This window comes from Delphinus delphis, chromosome 15, assembly GCF_949987515.2.
Source record: "Delphinus delphis chromosome 15, mDelDel1.2, whole genome shotgun sequence".
NCBI lineage: Eukaryota > Metazoa > Chordata > Mammalia > Artiodactyla > Delphinidae > Delphinus > Delphinus delphis.
Window position 1 is genome coordinate 22,531,862 of NC_082697.1, and position 20,455 is coordinate 22,552,316.

Consider the following 20,455-nt stretch of genomic DNA (forward strand, 5'->3'; position numbering starts at 1 on the left):
GCCGGGAGTAAACAAGACGATGAATGCCGAGTGCTGGCTCATGGTAGGCCACCCAGCGTTCAAGGCTCTCTGATTCTCCACTCACTCTGGAACGATCCTGATCAACCCCCTGGCCACAGGAGTTCCCAGACTACGCTGAAGCGTTCATTTCATCCGCATCTCCTTCAACAGCAAGAAAGACATCTGCACAACTTGACCTCTGTAATCTTGCTTCCTCATGAGCCCCTCCTTATCCAGCCAAGCACGCCCTGCCTCCGCCTCCCTCTTTCAAGTTGATGACCTCTCCATCCACCTGTGGCCCAAACCAGGGAAGCTGGAGGGATTCACCTGACTCCAACCCTGTGCCCCTTTAGCCGGTCCATTCAGAACGTTCAGAAAATTTCTTGTTTATCCATTCCTTCCTCTTCCACCCCACCACCCTGGTCTCCCTGTTTCCAAAGCTTTTTCCACACAGCAATCAAGGGTGATCTTTCTAAAAAGAAAATCTGACCATCTCACTGTTGCTTCAGATCCCCCAGCTGCTCTCCCCTGCCTGGAGGGTAATGCCCAATACTTTGATCTGATATTTGAGGCCCTTCTCAGTCAACTTCCTACTCTTGTGACCCACCATCCCCCTCTTCCCACCCCTTTCTTTTCACTTGTGATTCCTGGACCTGCCCTGCACTTCCTGCTTCTGTGCCTTTGCACGTGCTACTCCCTCCATCTGGAATCCCTGCCCTCTCCCCCTGCCTGTAAATATCCTCCAAGCTTCTGCACGATATGAAGGTATCATGTTCTCCTTGAGGTACCTCCTTGGTGAAGCTCTTCCACACATGTAAGAACAGTGACATTAAAACTTGTGGCCATAAGTCAGACAGGGCCTTGGGTGGACGTACACAATTTGATCAGAAAGCATGGTGGTGTCAACGAAGAATTGTGGTCCTAAGAGATAGGAAATGTCATTATTCACAACAGACAAAAAGATGGAAGCAACCCAAGCATCCACGGACACATGAATGGATAAGCAAAATGTGGTCTCTCCATACAATAGAATATTACTCAGCCTTAAAAAGGAACGAAATTCTGATACCAGCTGTAACACGAATGAATCTTGAGGACATTATGCTAAGTGAAATAAGCCACTCACAGAAGGACAAAGACCGTATGATTCCACTTGTATGAGGGACCCAGAGTAGTCAGATTCAGAGACAGAAAGCAGAATGGTGGTTGCCAAGGGCTGGGAGAGGGAGAATGGGGAGTTAGCATTTAATAGGTACAGAGTGTCAGTTTGGGAAGATGAAAAGTTCTGGAGATGGATGGTGGTATAACACAAAATCCACTCAAGAGATGCAGCCACCTGCATGGGTGTTACTGATTTACCTGAGCAGTCAGAATACTTATCATGAATCTAAGGGACAGAGCAACGTGACCACATCTATCTTTAAGTTATAGTCACTGATGTAGGGCTGTGAAAAGGGCTCCATCCAGAGGTTGGGTTCAACAGCAGGGGTTGAGGGCTGCTTATTAAGAAATGTCATCATGTTGAAAGAGCACCCCTCCCCCCATAACATTACAGGAAGGTAATACCAATACTGTTTGACGTGACATATGCTTAGCAGGTAAGCATCTTCTCAATCCAGAAAGAATTAGAATTAAGTGTAGTACAGAAAAGTTTAACCTGCTGCACCAACACTGAGTCACTAAGGTATCCGCGCACACCCACCCAGGCTTATTCTCCTCATCTGCGCCGTCCAATACAACGGCCCCCGGCCATTTGCAGCAAGCGAGCACCGGCAATGTTGTTTCTCTGGATTGAGATGTACGATAAAGTAAAATATGCACTGGTTTTTAAGTACTTAGCATGAAAAGGAATGTAACACCTCAATAATTCTGTATGTTGAAACACTACTATTTTGGACATACTGTGTAAGATAACTTACAAAAATTATTTTCACCTATTTCTTTTTGCTTTTTAAATGCAGCTCCTAGAACATTTAAAGCACATGGCTCACATTATATTTTTACCAAATAGCGCTGCTCTAGATGCTCTGACCCTAGGCCACCGGGCAGGGTCAATGGCAGACGGCATGGAGTGAATGATAGTCTGCGAGCTCCCTCCCTCTACCCTGCACCTGGAATGCCAGCAACCAGACACATGCCCCCAAAGAAACTAGAGGATTCTTTTCTGAAGAAGATTCTGAAGGATTCTGGAGAAAAGATACTGACATTTCAAGATCTTCTAAGGCAAAGGCCAGTTTGTCACCGAATCACGCTAAAGCAGGACGCCCTTAAACTTAGATGGGCAACAAACCACTTTAGTTCAATGTCAGCAGAACCTGTCACATTGTCACCAATAGAAATCAAAGATAATTTCATATCACATTACAGTGGTCACAGTTATCTTGAAATAATGTTTACTGTCATCATTACTTTAAAATTATAGTAATTTTAGACTGACTGCTAGACTGTATTACTTAATGCCTTAACAAAGAAGTATATATAGTATTATCATATCACAAATTTATTCACTATTTTAGAAACTGTATATTAATGTAATTGGTTCCCTTTATCTTGATATAATTTTTGAAATTAATTAATTTATTTAATTTTGGCTGCGTTGGGTCTTCATTGCGGTGCGTGGGCTTCTCATTGTGGTGGCTTCTCTTGTTGCGGAGCACAGGGCTCTAGGTGCGTGGGCTTCAGCTGTCGTGGCACGTGGGTTCTAGAGCTCAGGCTCAGTAGTGTAGTACATGGGCTTAGTTGCTCCGTGGCATGTGGAATCCTCCCGGCCCAGGGCTCGAACCCGTGTCCCCTGCATTGGCAGGCGGATTCTTAACTACTGCGCCACCAGGGAAGCCCTGATATAATATTTTTTAATTATTTTTATTTTTGGCTGTGTTGGGTCTTTGTTGCTGCACCTGGGCTTTTCTCTAGTTGTGGCGAGTGGGGGCTACTCTTCATTACGACGTGTGGGCTTCTCGTTAGGTGGCTTCTCTTGCTGCAGAGCACAGGCTCTGGGCGTGCGGGCTTCAGTAGTTGTGGTGCATGGGCTCAGTAGTTGTGGCTTGTGGGCTCTAGAGCACAGGCTCAGTAGTTGTGGCGCACGGGCTTAGTTGCTCCGCAGCATGTGAGATCTTCCCGGATCAGGGCTCGAACCCGTGTCCCCTGCATTGGCAGGCAGATTCTTAACCACTGCGCCACCAGAGAAGCCCTGGATATAATTTTTACTGTATGTTATTTAAAACCAGTTTTCTGAGGTGTCTACAGAAGCCTACCTTTCAACGGGCCCTGCCCACAGAGCTGCCAGTTAGTCTCTCACTGCTTCAATTGTTTTTTTGTCCTAATTTTAATTAGATTAATATACACTCATAGTTTTAAAAATAAATGGAAGCACAGCAATAAATGAAAAATAGATAAATTGGACTTTATCGAAATTAAAGACTTGCACATCAAAGGACACTATGAAGAAAGTGAAAAGACAACCTACAGAATGGGAGAAAATATTTACAAATCATGTATCTGACAAGGGTCTATTATCCAGAATATGTAAAGAACTCCTAAACTCTACAACAAAAAGACAAACAACCCAATTAAATAGACTGAATAGATGTTTCTCCGAAGATATACAAATGACCAATAAGAACATGAAAAGAGGCTCAGCATCAGTCATTAGGGAAATGCAAATCAAAATGACAATGGGGACTTCCCTGGTGGTCCAGTGGTTAAGAATCCACCTTCCAATGCAGGGGATATGGGTTCAATCCCTGGTCAGGGAACTAAGATCCCACATGCTGCAGGGCAACTAATCCCGTGCCACAACTACTGAGCTCCAGCACCTCAACTAGAGCCCACGTGCCACAAACTACAGAGCCCACACATCACAACTAGAGAAGAAAAAAACCCATAAGAAACAACTAGAGAGAAGCCCGCACACTGCATTGAAGAGCCCGTGTGCTGCAATGAAAGATCCCGCAGGCCACAACTAAGACCCGATGCAGCCGTAAAAAAATAATAATAATTTAAAAATAAATAAATAAAAAATTTTTTAAAAGGACAATGAGATACCACTTTATACCTACTAGGATGGCTATAATTTTTTTAAAAGATGGAAAATAACAAGTGTTAGCAAAGATATACAGAAATGGGAACGCTTATGCATTGCTGGTGGGAATGTAAAATGGTGCAACTGCTGTGGAAAACATTGGCAATTCCTCAAAAAGCTAGACATAGAATTAATTACCATGTGACCCAGCAATTCCATTCTTAGGTTTAAACCGAAAAGAACTGAAAATAGGACTGAAACAGATTCTCATATCGTGTTCACTGTAGCATTATTCACAGTAGCTGAAAGGTGGAAATAACCCAAGTGTCCATCAACAGACGAATGGACCAAACAAATGTGGTATTTACATACAATGGAATATTATTCAGCTATAAAAAGGAATAAAGTTCTAATATGCTACAACATATGGATGTACCTTGAAAACATGCCAGACACAAAAGGACAAACACTGTATCTTCCCACTTACATGAAAGATCTAGAATAGGGAAATTCATAGAGACAGAAAGTAGATTAGAGGTTACCAGGGACTGGGTGGAGAAGGGAATGGGGAATTATTGCTTAACGGAAACAGAATCTCTATTTGGGGTGATAAAAAAGTTTTGGAAATAGATGTTGGTAATATACAACATTGTGAATATAAGTAATGCCACTGAATTATGCACTTAAAAGTGGTTAGAATGGCAAATTTTATGTTATATACATTTTACAATAAAAAAATGGAGAAAAGTTAAACATAGAATTACCACATGATCCAGCAATTCCACTCCTACGTATGTACTCAAAAGACTTGAACAGAGGTACTCAAACAAAATCTTGTACATTATGAGTTTTATTCTGCTATTAAAGAGGTTTTTTTAAATAATGCCATTCTTTTTATTTCCTTATAAATTTATTTTATTTATTTATTTTTGGCTGCATTGGGTCTTCGTCGCTCCATGCAGGCTTCCTCTAGTTGTGGTGAGCGGGGGCTGCTCTTCGTTGAGGTGCGCAGACTTCTCATTGTGGTGGCTTCTCTTGTTGTGGAGCACAGACTCTAGGTGTGTGGGCTTCAGTAGTTGTGGCTCACAGGCTGTAGAGCGCAGGCTCAGTAGTTGTGGCGCACGGGCTTAGTTGCTCCACAGCATGTGGGATCTTCCCAGGCCAGGGCTCGAACCCGTGTCCCCTGCATTAGCAGGCGGATTCTTAACCACTGCACCACCAGGGAAGTCCCAAAGAGTTTTTATCATGATAGTTAAATAATTATTTCTTCATCTTTGATGTTATTACCATATATTATCAACATACCAGTATATTACCATGACTTTTGCTATTTTATATTATATAGTTTGCTTTTGCTAACTCTAAAATTAAGTTTTATTTTATTATATTTAATTTTTTTAAAGAAATTAACATGCAATTTATAAATTTATTTTATTTATTTTTGGCTGCTTTGGGTCTTTGCTGCTGCATGTGGGCTTTCTCTAGTTGCGGTGAGTGGGGGTTACTCTTCGTTGTGGTGCGTGGGCTTCTCATTGCAGTGGCTTCTCTTGTTGCAGAGCACAGGCTCCAGTAGTTGCGGCATGTGGGCTCAGTAGTTGTGGCACGCGGGCTTAGCTGCTCCACAGCATGTGGGATCTTCCCAGACTAGGGCTCGAACCCGTGTCCCCTGCATTGGCAGGCGGATTCTTAACCACTGCACCACCAGGTAAGTCCTTTATTTAATTTTAATTTTAATATTTTGGCTGCGCCGCACAACTTTCGGGATCTTAGTTCCCCAATCAGGGATTGAACCTGAGCCACAGCAGCGAAAGTGCCGAGTCCTAACCACTGGACTGCCAGGGAATTCCAAAGTTTTATTTTAAATTAAATCATAAAATTAAAAAACAGCAAGTGGAACTACTAGGCTTACAACAAAAACAGAAATCTTCTACTCCATCCCTTCCTACCCCTGAGTTAGTTCCTCACTTTTAATATGAATAAACAACTAAAGATCACTGGACATTCCAGGAAAGACTCCAACCCAAAAAGACACATAGAAAAAAGGAGCCTAAAGGAAACAGAGACAACACAGGGACACATGAAAACTTAAGTATATATGTAAATCTTAGAAAGGTAGGAGAAGATACTCTATCCATAAAACAAGGACAAAATATTATGAAAAAAGGAACAGAGTAAGAAAGAGCTCTTATACGAATGGCTGTAGTAAACATCTGATGTACAGAGTTTAGAGATAAATTCAAGAAAACCTCTCAAACTCAACAGATTTCTCCAAAAACAGATACACAAATAGCACTTGCAAAGATGCTATACTTTATTAGCCACCATGGAAACTCAAGTCAAAACCACAGTGAGGGGCTTCCCTGGTGGCGCAGTGGTTGAGAGTCCGCCTGCCCATGCAGGGGAGGCGGGTTCGTGCCCTGGTCCAGGAGGATCCCACATGCCGCGCAGCGGCTGGGCCCGTGAGCCATGGCCGCTGAGCCTGCGCGTCCGGAGCCTGTGCTCCGCAATGGGGAGAGGCAACAACGGTGAGAGGCCCGCGTACCGCAAAAAAACCCACAAAAAAACAAAAACCACAGTGAGGTACTACTATACCCACCTTGATGGCTATAATCAAAAAGAGCAATAATTACAAGTGTTGGTGAGGATGTGGAGAAATTAGAACCTTCGTGTGCTGCTGGTGGGAATGTTAAATGGTGCAGCCACTGTGGAAGAGTTTAGCAGGTTCCTCAAAAAGTTAAACACAGAATTATCATATGACCCAGCAATTCCACTCCTACTTGTATACCCAAAGGAAATGAACATAGATCCACACAAAAACCTGTACACAAATGTGCACAGCAGCATTATTCATACTAGCCCAAAAGTGGAAACAATTCAAATGTCCATCAACAGATAAATGTATAAATAAAATGTAGTATTATCCATAAAACGGAATATTACTCCACAATAAGGAAGAACTGATACATGCTATAACATGGATGAACCTTAAAAACATGCAGCAAAAGAAGCCAGACACAAAAGGCCTGTCACACAATCATACTGTATGACTCCATTTACATAAATGTCCAGAATAGGCAAATCCACGAGACAGAATTAGTGGTTGCTAAGAGCTAGTGGGGAGGAGGGGACGAGGAGTGACTGCTTATGGTCACGGGGTTTCTTTTTGGAGTGATGGAAATGTTCAGAATTTAGATAACAGTGATGGTTGCACAACATTATGAGTGCACTAACTGCCACTGAACTGTATACTTTAAAAGGGTAAATTTTATGGCATGTGAATTATATCTCAATAAAGTTGTTATAGCGTGGGAAAAAAAAGAAAAAAAAAAAAAGAAAGCCTTCCAGAAAGAGAGACAACAAAAAGATAAGAGAAATTAAAGATCAGAGACAGGATCAACTCAGCAGATCCAACATGTGAGTGACAGGAACTTCAGAGAGAGAAAACAGAACAAGTGGAAGTGAGGAAATTATTTAAAAAAATTAATGCAAGACTATTTCTGCAAGAAACAAAAGACCTGAGTCTCCACATAAAAGTGGCCTATTAACTACTGGCACAAAGACCCATTCCAGGGCACATCACTGAGAAATTTCATAAGAGAGGTAAAGTGAAGATCCTAACAGATCCTAACAGCTTCCAGAGATAAAATAATACAAAGGACTGAGACCTGGAATGGCCTCAAACTGTTCATCGCAAGTAATGGAAGCTAAACATAATACGGCCTCTTTAAGATTCTGAGGGAAAGTTACTTTCAACTTTAATATTTATATATAAATTATATCTATATTTATACACAAAAATAATTTGTATTTACTATTTTCAACTTCACACCCAGCCAAATTATATGAGGTCTGAATAAAGACATATAGTTTCCAAAAATTTGTCTCCAACTGAAGGTGTGCTCCCGTAAAGTGAGGGGCTAAAACCAGGAAAGCGGAAGACCATGTTGTCCAAGAAAGCAGGGTGTCCATCACAGTAAAGTAGCCAAGGGCAGTCCCAGGTGACGAAAAGGGAAGTCTCTGGACAGCAGCCTGGCAGCAGGCCCAGAAAGCAAGCTGGCCAGATCAGGGCAGAGGACAGAGGGCACCAGGAAAAATAGGAGATCATGAGATTATCTGATACGTTTGCACACCTGGAAAATAATATTGATGAGGGGCTGGCCGATCTGGTGGAGCATGTGAAAAAAATTACAAATAAGAGCTTAGAAAATAAAGTGCATAAAAAAAATGAGGCAACCATTCATTCTAGGAAAAACAAAATGTATAAGAAAATGAAATCATTAATACACTACAAGGCTCTGTAGTGAACATCATTTACATGTTCATAGCAAACAGAAATATTGGTTGTTTTTTAACCCCAAACTGATGTAATATACGGAGGGTGGGGCACAGGAAGTGGAGGTGACAGAGCTAAATATTGAGCTATTATAGTAGAGATCAATACATAGTGACGATTAATTTGAGAGGAAATAAAAGGTAATCCCATTTAAAAATGAAAAAGAAATATGAAGGTAAATACCAGAATACACAGTTGACGAGAGCTGCAAGTGGGGAAGGCTGAGGAAGGGCAGAGGGCTGGATGGTTTCTGTTAGAAGCCATTTAGTGCTCTCTCTGATCCTTGCCCCTGTTCTGATTTTGTAAATACTAGTATTGTAAAAGGTTGTTAGGTATATAGCTCACAACAGTTCCCTGCACACCAGCGGGTGTGACATCAAAGCTGGGGACTGGCCTAGAGAGAGTGAAAACAAGGCCTCTGAGTCATCAAGGGGTGGTTTCCCCAGGTCCTGCCCCACCAGGGGTCAGTGGGATGCTGGCTCCATCCCTTCTGGATACCCCGGAGACCTGTGCTTCCTGCACGGTCTGTGAAGGGGAGCCATCTAGGGGCCGGAGCTTCCCAGGGGCCTGCCTCCAAACCACCCCTCCCCTGTATCAAACACCTGTGAATCTAGGCTCCCTACATATTTCTAGCTCTTTCTAGAACTATTCTCTAATTTCTCGGGGGAATTTTTGGAAACAGGCATGGTATAGACAGAAGCCTAAGTGGGAAAGTAGATGACCTCTGTCTAACCCATTCATAGTTCTTCACACCCTGCTGAGGTTCAGTTAGATCCCTGGTGCTTGGTACACAGTAGGTGCTCAATAAGGAGCCGCCAAAGGCATAATTATGGTGCCAGCTTTCTGTGTCCGGCACTTCATCGGGCCCTGAACACGCACCGCCGCATCAGAGGGTAGGATTATCTCCACGTTACAGGTAAGGAAACTGAGGCTCAAGGAACCTGCCCAAGGTCACTTCACTAGTAAGGGAAGAGCTAGGATTCAAACCAGGGGGCTGCTGACCCCACAGCCAGTGCAACTAGCAGCTGCTGCCGTAAATCCTTTCTGGAAAAAGGTTTGGTTAGGTCGGTGGATGGATGGAAGAAAGGAAAGAATGAGAATAAGGGGTGGAATCACAACCGACCCAGGAAGAGAACCTAAGAACCCCCACCCCCACCTCGGAGGCTGGGGCTGGCACCCGCACCCCTCCCACCCCGCCCCCGGGGCCGGCCTCACAGCGCCCACCTTCTTCAGAGAGGCTGTTCTCTTTGGTCTCCTTGTCCATCTGGCAGCACCAGCCTTCCAGCCGCTCCGTTTCTGCCTGAAGCAGCTTCAAGAACCAGTAGCCGTCCCGGCGGCAGGCACCTGGCTGTGCTGGCTCCGCGGGGGAGCTGGAGGACGTCTCCAGCCAGGGGTCGGGCGGGGGCAGCGAGGATGCCTCTAAGGCAGGGTCGCTGTCGTCTCCATAGGAGAGGTTGCGCTTGATCTGGGCAATCCTGGGGGTCTGCCGGGGGCCGGCATCGATGCTGATGGAGTCGGGGTGTGGGGTGCAGTCTGGGAGGCTCCTCTCAGATGACTTACAGCTTGAGTCGTTGGCATCCTGGGTATCCGAGTCGGTGTCCCGTCGGGAGGACATGCTGTGAGAGGGGGCGCTGCTTCTGTGGGTGCGGGGTGGAGTGGGGTGGGGACAGTAAGGGGTGAGTCACCCAGAGGGCCAGAGACCAGAGGCCACCCCGACCCGGACACACGGGAGACAGAGAAACGGATGCATCGTCTGCTCACCATGCGCCTGAAGCGGGTCCCACAGCCCCCGTCTCATTCTCTGCTCAGCCCCCGCCCCGCCCACACGCACACGCACACACAGACAAGGTCATAAGGTTGCCTGTTTACTGCACTGGGGCCAGGACGCCCACCAACATCGGGGTGCCAGGCCATGTCTCTGCCCGGCCTCGGCCCCCGTGGCTGATTAATCTCACAGAGCAAGCGCTCGTTGAGCACGCCCGCCCACCCAGCCTCCCACACCTGGGCCACCGCCCGCACCCCAAACCCAGCTCGGTTACTAGAAATCCAGCAAGGAGAAGTGGGTTAGGGAGAGCAGGAGGAGAAGGCGCAGGAGAGGGGAGAGCAGAGGGAGGGAGAGGAGAGGGGAGAGGCAGCCAACACCTCGGTGCCACTTACCGCCAGTCGTCCTCTACCTGAACCCCGATGGACTGGAATTTGGTAGCGGGACTGGGCTCCTCTTTTGGCACTGGCTGAACGCAGTCAACCTTATTGAAGGACAACGACAGCAACGGCACGGAGACAAAGACAAAAATAAAGAACAAACACCACACTTGCTGCTGAAATTCACGTTAGTGGGACGACGCAAACTGACGTGTGGACAGACAGACACGAGGCATGCGGACACTGCACGTGGGCCCGAGGCCGGACCAGGTTAAGCCGGGCACTGCTCATTCGCGCGGAGGCGGGCGGGCAGGTGGGTGGGAGGTGGGATGGGGTGGAGATGACTGGCTTTCCCTACTCTGAGGAGGGTGCCATCACATCGATCGCTTTGGGTCCGTTGTCCTCCGAGAGGTGGGAATCGTTCCTTCTAGTCCTCTCCTTCACACGCATCAGAGAGAAGAAAAGAAAAAAGGACAACGAAAGAGAAAGAAAACACACACACACAAAGCCACAGCCGTTATCTGGTGTAGTTGAAGCGGGGCTGTCTCGAGGCACAGATCGCTCCCCCAACCCTGCAGGTGAAGGGCAGGCTGGAGGCGCCGGCACTAGGGGCGCACCTCGGACAGCAGTTCTGGATTTGAAAGCTGCAACGAAGGCAAGAGCCGGCCAAGTCCCTGGGCCCCTGGGATGCCGGCCCTGGGCCTCGATCACACTTGGCTGAGGTCACCTTCAGCACTGGGTGGGCCAGGGGAGCCACGTGCAAAGCTGGCACTCTTTCTCTATACCAGTGATGCCCTGGGCCTACCTTTCTTTTCCGGGACAGAGGTACGTGGCCACGGAGCAGCCAGGTCAGCCCCTCCGCCACCGCTCATGAATGAGGGAGAACACACACTTGACCCAGGGCTCGAGGCACCAAGGGGTGGGACGAGAGTTGTAGGGGTGTCCTTGGAAATAGGAGACTCTCGTCTCTTGGCTTCACAGAGGCCAGGGAGGCTTTCCCGGGCAGGGACTGAGCACCAGGCTCCTCCTTGCCATGGGGGTGCAGCTGCATTTCTCCTTCAGCAAGAGCCAGCTCAGAGGATGCAATATCACCGGATCTCAAGAAGCTGCCTGGAGAGCATGGAGTGCGGGTGGGGTGAACCCGGGGGAGAAGCCTGGATGGGCCCAAGAGCCAGAGTACTCAGCCCCGTGTGAACTGCCGAGTGAAAGGATCAGGGTGAGTCTAACTCTCTCAGGTCTTCTGGAAAGATAAGAACATCCGGTTTGGCCAAGGAGAGGGTGGGGCTGCCCAAACAAAGACCCTGGGACTAGACTATTTTCTGTATTCCTTAGTCTCTCCTGAGAGCTGTACAGGACAGGGGCCGGACCCCTTATGAAGGAGCCCAGAAAACTGAATAGTCTCCTGGCCGACTTTCTTCTTGTATATGTGCCCACATTTTTCCTCTCCAAGAGGCAAGTGCAAGAAATCGGCCGGTGAGCCATCTCTGGTCCATTCTGCCCCCCTTTGAGTCCCATGTTCCTTCTGTAATTTTGGTGCTTTGTCATCTACTCGGCCATGCCCCACTGCGCAGGGGTGGCTGGGGAAATGGAGATCCTGTCCAATCTAAGCCACAATGCACACCACCTGGACCTCCTTGATCGCCCTCTGGGTTTGGAGGGGCTCTGCCTCCCCCAAGCTCTTAGCTCACTGTAGCTGCCCTCCCTCCCTGCCCTGAGTATGCTCCACTTTAGTCTGGATTTAGAGCAACTCTTGAAAGCTGCAAGGCAGGGCCCAAGTTTTCCCCACTCAGCGAACAGCAGGCAGATTACTGATGTTAAGTGCATGCAGGAGGTGCAATGAAGCAGTGGAGGGGAAGCTGGCGCACCCTGCCCTGCTGTGTGCCCTGGCCATGGGCGCACAGTGAGCCTGGCTTCCTGAAGGGTCTGCTGGCTTTGGCCACTTGGTCCCGGGGAATTATCTGCCTGGATCCTTTCTCACAGAGGGATGCACCGGGACCGACATCCCACTTCTCAATTTGACATGGGCCTGGCACCTCAAGCAACCTACCTGTCCCCAAGGCCCGAGAGGGCTCTGGGCAAAGTTCCCCTTGAGCAACCCCCAAGGCTCCAGGGCCCTGAGTCCTGGGCCCCTGGCCCTCGGCGTCTACGCTCCACGCTGCTCCCACCGCCAGGCGGGGCTGTGGCCTCCGCACCGGAGCTGACCTTGGATCAGAGAACTGTTAGGCCAGTCCCGCCTCCCACGCGTCAGCTGCCAGGGCAAAGGGTGGAGTGAACAGACAGACAGTGGACAGGCAAACAGTGGACAGGAGATGGCTGGCTGAGTGTAACTACATTCACTGGGACAACCCATCGCTGGAGCAGGGACACCTGCCCACAGCTGCAGAGCCCGCAGCATGTTTGGGCGAACGTGAGGAAGACGTGACTATGGGTGGAATTTGGTCTGGCCACTTGGGGCCGACCTCCCAAAATAGACAAACCACCTTTGCCCAAGAGACCTAGTGGGCCTCCACCAGATGTAATTACACGCAGGCAGGTGCACGGCGTGGGCCGAGGACAGAGTGCGAAAGGGGCCCCTACTTGTATTCCTATAGATGACAGTTTCCTTTTGGGAATGGCCTCAGGGTGGGATTCGGAGCTGGTCAGCGTCCCTTGTTCGCTCTTCAAAGCTGCATGTTTTGGGGGTGGCTCAGGGGCCTCGGGGGCTGGGGTGACTCCGCCCCGTGTCACACTGGGCGGTCGGGTACTGCTGTCCAGGCTGTCCGACGAGTTGCTCAGGCCGGACTGGCTCGTCACTTCGCTCTTGTGGTCCTGGCTGTCCAGGTAGGTGTCCTGGGCAGACTCGGTGCTGCTCTGGACCGTGACGGAGATGAACGGCTTCGATGTGGTGCGTGGAGGGACCGGTGGCGGGGTCTTCTTATACGCCACTAGGCATGATGAACCTGCAGATGGGTGAGAGGAGGGCAGGGGAGAAGGTGAGGCCCCAGCCCTCTCGAGCCCCTTTCAGGGCTGAGGCCCTACCTGACCCGACCCTAGCTCTGGCCTCAGTGAGGATTTCTGGAGCAGAATGGGGGTCAGACACAGCAATGACCAAGACAGACAGACACAGGCCCTGCCCACCTTCATGCTGAGCCAAGGCCAAGTCTAGTGGGGGATGCCCACATGGACCAAACACACCCTTCACCTGAGTCCCCCACAAAGGTCTTATCCATCCGGGGCATGGGCTGGATGGTGACAGCAGAGTGACGGTCAGGACAGCTGAGGAATGGTTAACCTCACTTGTCCTCAAGCTCACCGAGAGACCTACCACTCCCCTGCCCAGGTCTTTTCCTCCTACCCTACCTTCCCTCCACCCTTGTTTCCTGTGCCTGGATGCCCTCTCCCTGTCTGGTCAGAGACCAACACATCCTTCAGGGCTCAGCTACCCTTCCCCACATCTTGCCATTCCCACCCCACCCCTCACCTTGTTATGTGAAAACCCCACACACCAGTCTACCTCCCCCAAGACTCCATCACGCCCGGTCAGACTCTCTGTTCTCCACCAAGATTCAGGGAACCAGGACCCGCCATAGGTGGGAGTTGGTGTCTCAGAGTCCCATTCTGAATCTGGCCCAGGGCTGGCCCACAGCTGGCTTCGTAAACGCTGAACTTTTTGTTCTGAAACAGGAGGTGCTTTTCAAACAGCAGTAGCTACTTGCTGTGAGGGGCTGGGTCACATCCAGTGGCTTTTCTCAGCATCTTAACTCCAACTGCCCTTTCCCCAGTGAGGACTGAAATGAGCCTCTCCCCGGGTGAGGCCCGGGCCAGAAGAGGAGCCAGAGGAGTGGCTTTAAGCCTTGCCTTCAAGGGACTGCCAATCACGGTGATGGTGATGGCTCAATGGAAACCCTCAAAATGAGGCCCAGTGCCACAGGGGCAGTGACAAGGCACAGCAGAATCCATTCATCTGCTCCTGTGAGATATCACTACTCAAACATCAGAATGACCAAAATAAAAACCGGTGACAACACCAAATGTTGGCGAGGATGTGGAAAACGAATCACTCATTCACGGCTGGTGGGAGTATACAATGATAAAACCATGGAAAAGTAAACATGCAATTACCATACAACCCAACAAGTGCACCTTGGGCATTTATCCCATAGAAATGATAACACATTCACAAAAAGCTTATACAGGACTGTTCATGGCAGCTTAATTTGATATAGGCCAAAGTGGAAACAAGCTCACTGAGAGACCTACCACTCAATGGCTGAATGGCTGTGGTGCGCCCAGACCACCACTCAGAAACAAAAAGAAATGAACCACTGATACAAGCAACTACTTGGATGAATCTCAAGTGAATTACGCCGAGGGAAAAAGCAATCTCAAAAAGTTACAAACCACATGATTCTATTTATAAAGCATTCTTGAAATGACCTAATTATAGAGATGGTAACAGATTAGTGGTTGGTGGGGAGACTAGGGGGAGAGAGTGATGGGGAGGCTGGAGGGACTTGGTTATACAGGGGCGACAGGGAGGACCCCAGTGTGTGCAAAGTGATGGGAGTTCTATATCTTGACTGTGGTGGTGGATTCATGAACCTACACATGCAGTGAAACTGTATCAAACTAAAAAACCACAAGGTGATACAAGTGAAAATGGTGAAATCTGAGTAAGATTGGTGGGTTGTACCTATGTCAATATTCGGGTTATGATAATTATACTACAGTTTTGCAAGATTTTTCCATTGAGGGAAACTGGGTAAAGGGTACACAGGATCCCTCTGTATTATTTCCTACAACTGTATGTAAATTATATACAATTACCTAACAATAGAAAATGTAATATAAAAAGCCCATCCATCTGTCTGTTCACCTGATAGTCGTGTATTAAGCCAGGCCCTGTACTGGGGTCCGGGAAAGCTAGGAGCCCCCATCAGCAGAGAAACAGCCGTGACACAACTACTTCAACAGCAATAGAGGCCACAGTAGAAAAGCCCAGGAGCTGGGAGCCGTGTCTTGTGCTTGACCTAGTCTAGGTGACTAAGTGCTCTGGGAGCTCAGAGCCAAGAGCACTGTTCCTCCTCTGTTCAAAATTTCCCAGTTCTGTTCAGGGATCCCCCCAGACAGACACACCCACAGTCTCTGACTCCCCAACCCAAGAAGGGTGGTGCAGGGGCAGGAGGCGGGGCTTCGGTCTGCGGGAGAAGGACCCTCCAGGGCCCTGCCCCGTGGAAAGGGACAGGCCTGCTCTGGAAGATGAGCTCCTGTGTTCAGCTGGTTGTAAGGCACAGGCTGACAGCCGAAAGCTGGGCCGCTTACTGAGCTGTGCTCAGCAGTTTTATGGCTTTGTAATTTACACCTCACGGTGACTCTGTGAGGTGGGGATATGATTATGCCCATTTTAAAGATGTGGCACACGAGGCTCAGAAAGTTAGATAACTTGCCCAGAGTTGCCAACAGCAAGTGACAACCACATCTGTTCGGCTGCACAGCCCACCACACTCCACTCCCCGGGCCTCAGGCCGCCCCCCTTTGCTGGGCTGGGGCTGCAGGTGTCTGAGGCTTTCACTGACCACTCTGCCCCTCAGCATCCTGCTGGACTCTGGAGCCAGTGTGCAGGGGCACATCCAAGCTGAGGCCTGACAGCTGGAGGAGGAGGGGCCTAGACTAAAGGCAGAGGCCTGGCTTCCAGGCCCCGACAATGCCTCACCGAAGTCCCTGTCCCCCAGTGAACTTTTTAGTACCTTTATCTGTTCAGTGGGGGTGGAGGAGTTCTAACAGCACACTGTATTCACATAGCCCTTGACTAACTCACAGCATTTTCCCATTTATGCTCTCATTTAAGGGTAAGTATGGAGGCTCCCCTCACTGTGACTGAAAGGGAGACTCCTGCTAGGAATCCCTCCTCCCCATTGCCTGAAATTCTACCATTTGAGAGTCATTCCTTTGGTAGTGAGGATCCAAAAGCCAGAAGGCAGCAGAGAACCAGACAAGCCTGAGTTCAGACCCCAGCTCTGTCATATACCAGTTGCGTGGCCACAGGGAGTGATTACATAGGCTACATCACAGAGGTCAAGGCTCAGACAGCACAGTGCTGGCATGGCTCTGACTAGTTTCTGGTACAGAGGGAGACAGGCCTGGAGGACAGGGGGTGAGCCAAAATTTCACCACTCCCCAGACACTGGTGGGGAGGCTGGACTGGTTCCCTGACCAGCCAGGGGCAGTCTCCCCCAAGAGCTGGACACGTAGAGAAGCCCATTGAAGCCCATGACCACCAGAGCCCAGCAGAGACACGACTCATTGGGGATTTCAGGATTTGTTTGTTTGTTTGGCCTAAATATCCCAAGAAAGCTTCAGTGGAGTCTTCTGCCCCAGATTAGAAAAGCGAAGCCCTAATCTGCTCAAAATGTTTAAGGGGGGGAATATGCCCCTAAAGAGGGTGGCAGTGAGCATGAGGACCCAGAACTGGGCTCTAAGCCTGGCGGAGGCCGTGTGACCCCAGTCAGGGTCCTTGTCCCCACCTGTGGTGGGGCTAACACTGGCCTGGAGGAGTCAGTCTGTGCAGGGACCTGCCCCACCCAGGAGATAATGGGACTGTCCAAGGGTCTGGACAGAGGACTGACCCTCCAGCCTCTGTCTCAGGCCTCTGTGTAGGCCAGAGTCCTGCTGACGCAGCCACTCATTAGAGAGAAAGTGAACTAGAGGGAGGCCAGGCCAGATGGCCAGATGTGAAAGAAGAAAAAGTGAACTCATCTTGGATTCTCTATGTCTCCTGGGGCACAGGTGACAGCCAGACAAGTGGTGTGACTAATGGAGAGGATTTCGGGGCATCTCTCAGCTGTGAGCACTGTCCCCGCCCCCAGGGCAGGGGGATGGGGCCCGAATCTACAGGACAGCTCTCATTTCACAGGCGTGAAATGCCAAGAAACATAGGCCAACACCTCCCCCAGCCCCTTCCAACGTGGCGATCCAGGCAGTCTGTGTTCCTCACGCCCACCACACTTCCTCCCACCTCGGGGCCTTTACACAAGCTGTTCTTTCTGCCTGGAAGGCTTCTCTCAGCACCTCACATGTTTCAAGTGTCACTTCCTCTAGGAGGCCTCCCCTGACTGCTCCCTGCTCTCCCATCACTCAGGATCTCCATCAGCGCGCCCATCACATTTGGCATCAGCTCAGCGAGGCATTCACTTGCTGATGGTTACAGGCCTGAGGCGGCTGGGGGCTCTGTCTGTCTTGGCACAGCAGGTCGTGTCCCGGGCCCAGGGTAATATCTCAAGCATAGAAAGCTCTCAATAAATATTTGTTGAATAAGAAGAAGAACCTCATCATCGCTACAAAAACCCCTCGGTTGCCAAAAATCAAGATTTAGCCATAGTGAAGGCTCCCAACACTTTAGAACCCAAGGTTCTAGTCCCATCTCAAATTTGGAGCCCTTTCTGTTTGGTCCCACCCACCCATCCTACAGCCTCACCTCCTGCCCTCCCACCCGCTCAGCATGCCCCTTCCAGCTTCACAGAACCCACACCCCCTTCACAAACACACCACACTCTTCAGACGCCAAAGCCTTTGCACGTGCACCGTTTCTGCCAGAACCCCTCTGCACATCCTTCATGCTTCCCGTCCTCCGGCCAGTCCCTCCACTCTCAGCCCTTTCTGGCCCAGGCAGAGTCCGACCCTCTCCTCTGGAGCACTCAGGGCTGTGGCCAGGTCTCCGACTGAGCGTGTGTCCCATGCGGGTCAGCAGCCGGTCCCCAGTCCAGAGGGTGCACAACCATCATTTGCCAATTAAACCTTAGAGGGAAGCAAGTGCCCCCGAGACCCAAGATGTTGGCCCGGCCAGGATGTAACTGCGGTCCTCCCTGCCCTGGGGAGATATTCTATGTGCCACAATTTACACCAAAATGGCATATGGGTCCAACTCTGTGTCCACTCTTGGAAAACTTTCAGATTTGCCCAGGAAGCTTGGGGGTGAACATCACTCCAGGGTGACTGTCTCCTCCAGCTGGTCCTTGTGCATATTTTTAAAGATCCTGAGTGACACATCACTGAGACACAGCATTGTCTGCACACTGCACAGCTGTGCCCGGGGGCCGCATGCTTCCCTGCCCTCACCTTGGCCATGCCGGTCCATCATGCCAAGGCTCAGACAGAAGCTGGTTGTGTGATGCCACCTGCCCCCGGCCCCAGACATCCAGCCCAGCCTCCCTGCCCCACTGTGCACAAGTCCTTGCTTCTTCTAAGTAGAAGCTCCCTTTGTCTCATTTCCGCCTTCTGCCCTAGATTTTATCCTGCAAACTCTATTTTTCAGGTCAGAATGAATTTGTTTCCACATCTTGTTTTTTTAATGTCAAGGTGTATAAGATGGCCAATCAGAGCTTCAGGTGCTCAGAGTACTGGCTGTGGCTCCATTTCCCCAGCAGCCCCAGCATGACAGCCTCCTGCAAGTGCCTTGGAGGCCCAGCCTAGTCCTCACGTCTGCTGGCTCCCAAGGGCCCGAGCTTGGCAGGGGTGCTGAAGGAGAAGCGGCCTAAACAGTGTAGGAGCCATGGCTGCAGGCTTTACATAAGAGGCAGCGGACCCATGCAAGACCCCACGTGAATGGAGCTGGCCTCAGAGCCAGAACCCCCTAAACTCCTTTGCTGACTCTGCCCGGCTTGTCGGAGGAAGGGCTGAGAGCCTGTAAGAGCCCTCCTTCTCTCACCCGACAAGTAACCTGTCAAACCGCGCAGCTGAATCGGGGAGCTCACTCGTGTGCTACGGTTAAAGCAGAACTCACGGCTCCCGCCCACCTAGCCTCAAATTCCTCCCTCCTTCCCTGTTTCCTCCCTCAAAGCAGGGGAAGCTGGGAGAGAATTCCAAGGAGCTAAGTCAGGATCGGGGACAGACTGACCTCTCAGAGCCACTTTCCTGCCGATGGCTCACGTGCCCTCTACTTTCCCCCTCTGCCAGCCTGGAAACCACCTCCCTCACTGTACCTTAAGAGTAACAACATCAAACTTCAATTTCAAACGCCAGCAAGAGAGACTGGCAGCACCTCTTACCCCAGCATCCTCCTGGGGCTCCTCCCCACTGCCCACAACCAGGGGCTCCCTACCTGCCTCCCCATCCTTCCCTTCTCCCCCCCTCTAGAGCCAGCCTCCCCTAGATGCCCCACACCGCCGCTCCCTGGCCCCTCACCCTCCTATCTTACCTTTGCTGTCCCTCTTCCACCCTGGCCAATGGGCCACTTGAGGAATCCAATCACGCCACTGCTTTGAAACCTTCCGATGGTGCCACCGCCCACCCAGTGGAAGTGGAACAAGCCCTTCAGTGGGGGCACTCAGGGCTTCCAGAATCTGTACCTGCCTCAGACCCCAAAGTCCACAGGAGCCAAGAGGTTACAAAGGTGTCTGGGAAAGACGAAGCCACAAAGCTTAGGGAGTCCGGCCACACCCTTGGAGCCCTGCCCAGAAGGGGTGCACTCAGGATGCCCTCCTGTTGGTATCAGTGCCAAAGTTAACAGTGCTACTGAGCAAGCACGCCATCTACACTCAGTCCTCATTCCTCATGCTTCTGTATCTGCGAATTTGCCTACTTGCTAAGACTCATACTCGCGGGGCTTTTTTTGCAGCCACTTGCAGACTTGAGCAGAACCTGAAAATCTGAGTTTCCCAACACACAGGTTCCCAGCTGAGGCTGAACAAGGCAACACTGCCTTCTTGTTTCAGCTCATACTGTAAACAAGCACCCTTTTCCTGGTCTATTTAGTGCTGTGCTTTCACATTTTTAAGTGTTTTTTTGTTGGTGGTGATTTCTCTGCTTGAAATGGCCCCCAAGTATAGTGCTGAAGTGTTGCCCAATGTTCCTAAGTGCAAGAAGGTTGTGATGTGCTTTATGGAGAAAACACGTATGTCAGATAAGCTTTGCTCAGGCTTGAGTTACAGTGCTTAGATCAGTGTTAATAAATCAACAATATATTAAATAAGGTATCTTGGTGG

The 20,455-nt window shown here is 49.7% G+C and overlaps 1 protein-coding gene across 10 annotated transcripts in view; it reads right to left on the reverse strand.

Annotated features, from left to right (window-relative positions):
- Positions 1-20,455, reverse strand: part of DLGAP4 (DLG associated protein 4) — a 201,320-nt gene that overhangs the window by 24,230 nt on the left and 156,635 nt on the right. For 8 of the 10 annotated variants that reach the window (XM_060030850.1, XM_060030847.1, XM_060030846.1 and 5 more), the window contains 3 exons: positions 13,074-13,435; positions 10,512-10,600; positions 9,579-9,991 (listed from right to left, as the gene is read on the reverse strand). In XM_060030850.1, coding sequence (XP_059886833.1) covers positions 9,579-9,991; positions 10,512-10,600; positions 13,074-13,435 — 864 coding nt within the window. Of the gene's footprint in view, positions 1-9,578; positions 9,992-10,511; positions 10,601-10,854; positions 10,935-13,073; positions 13,436-20,455 lie in introns of all 10 variants that reach the window. The other 2 variants (XM_060030848.1, XM_060030845.1) reach the window with 1 other exon arrangement.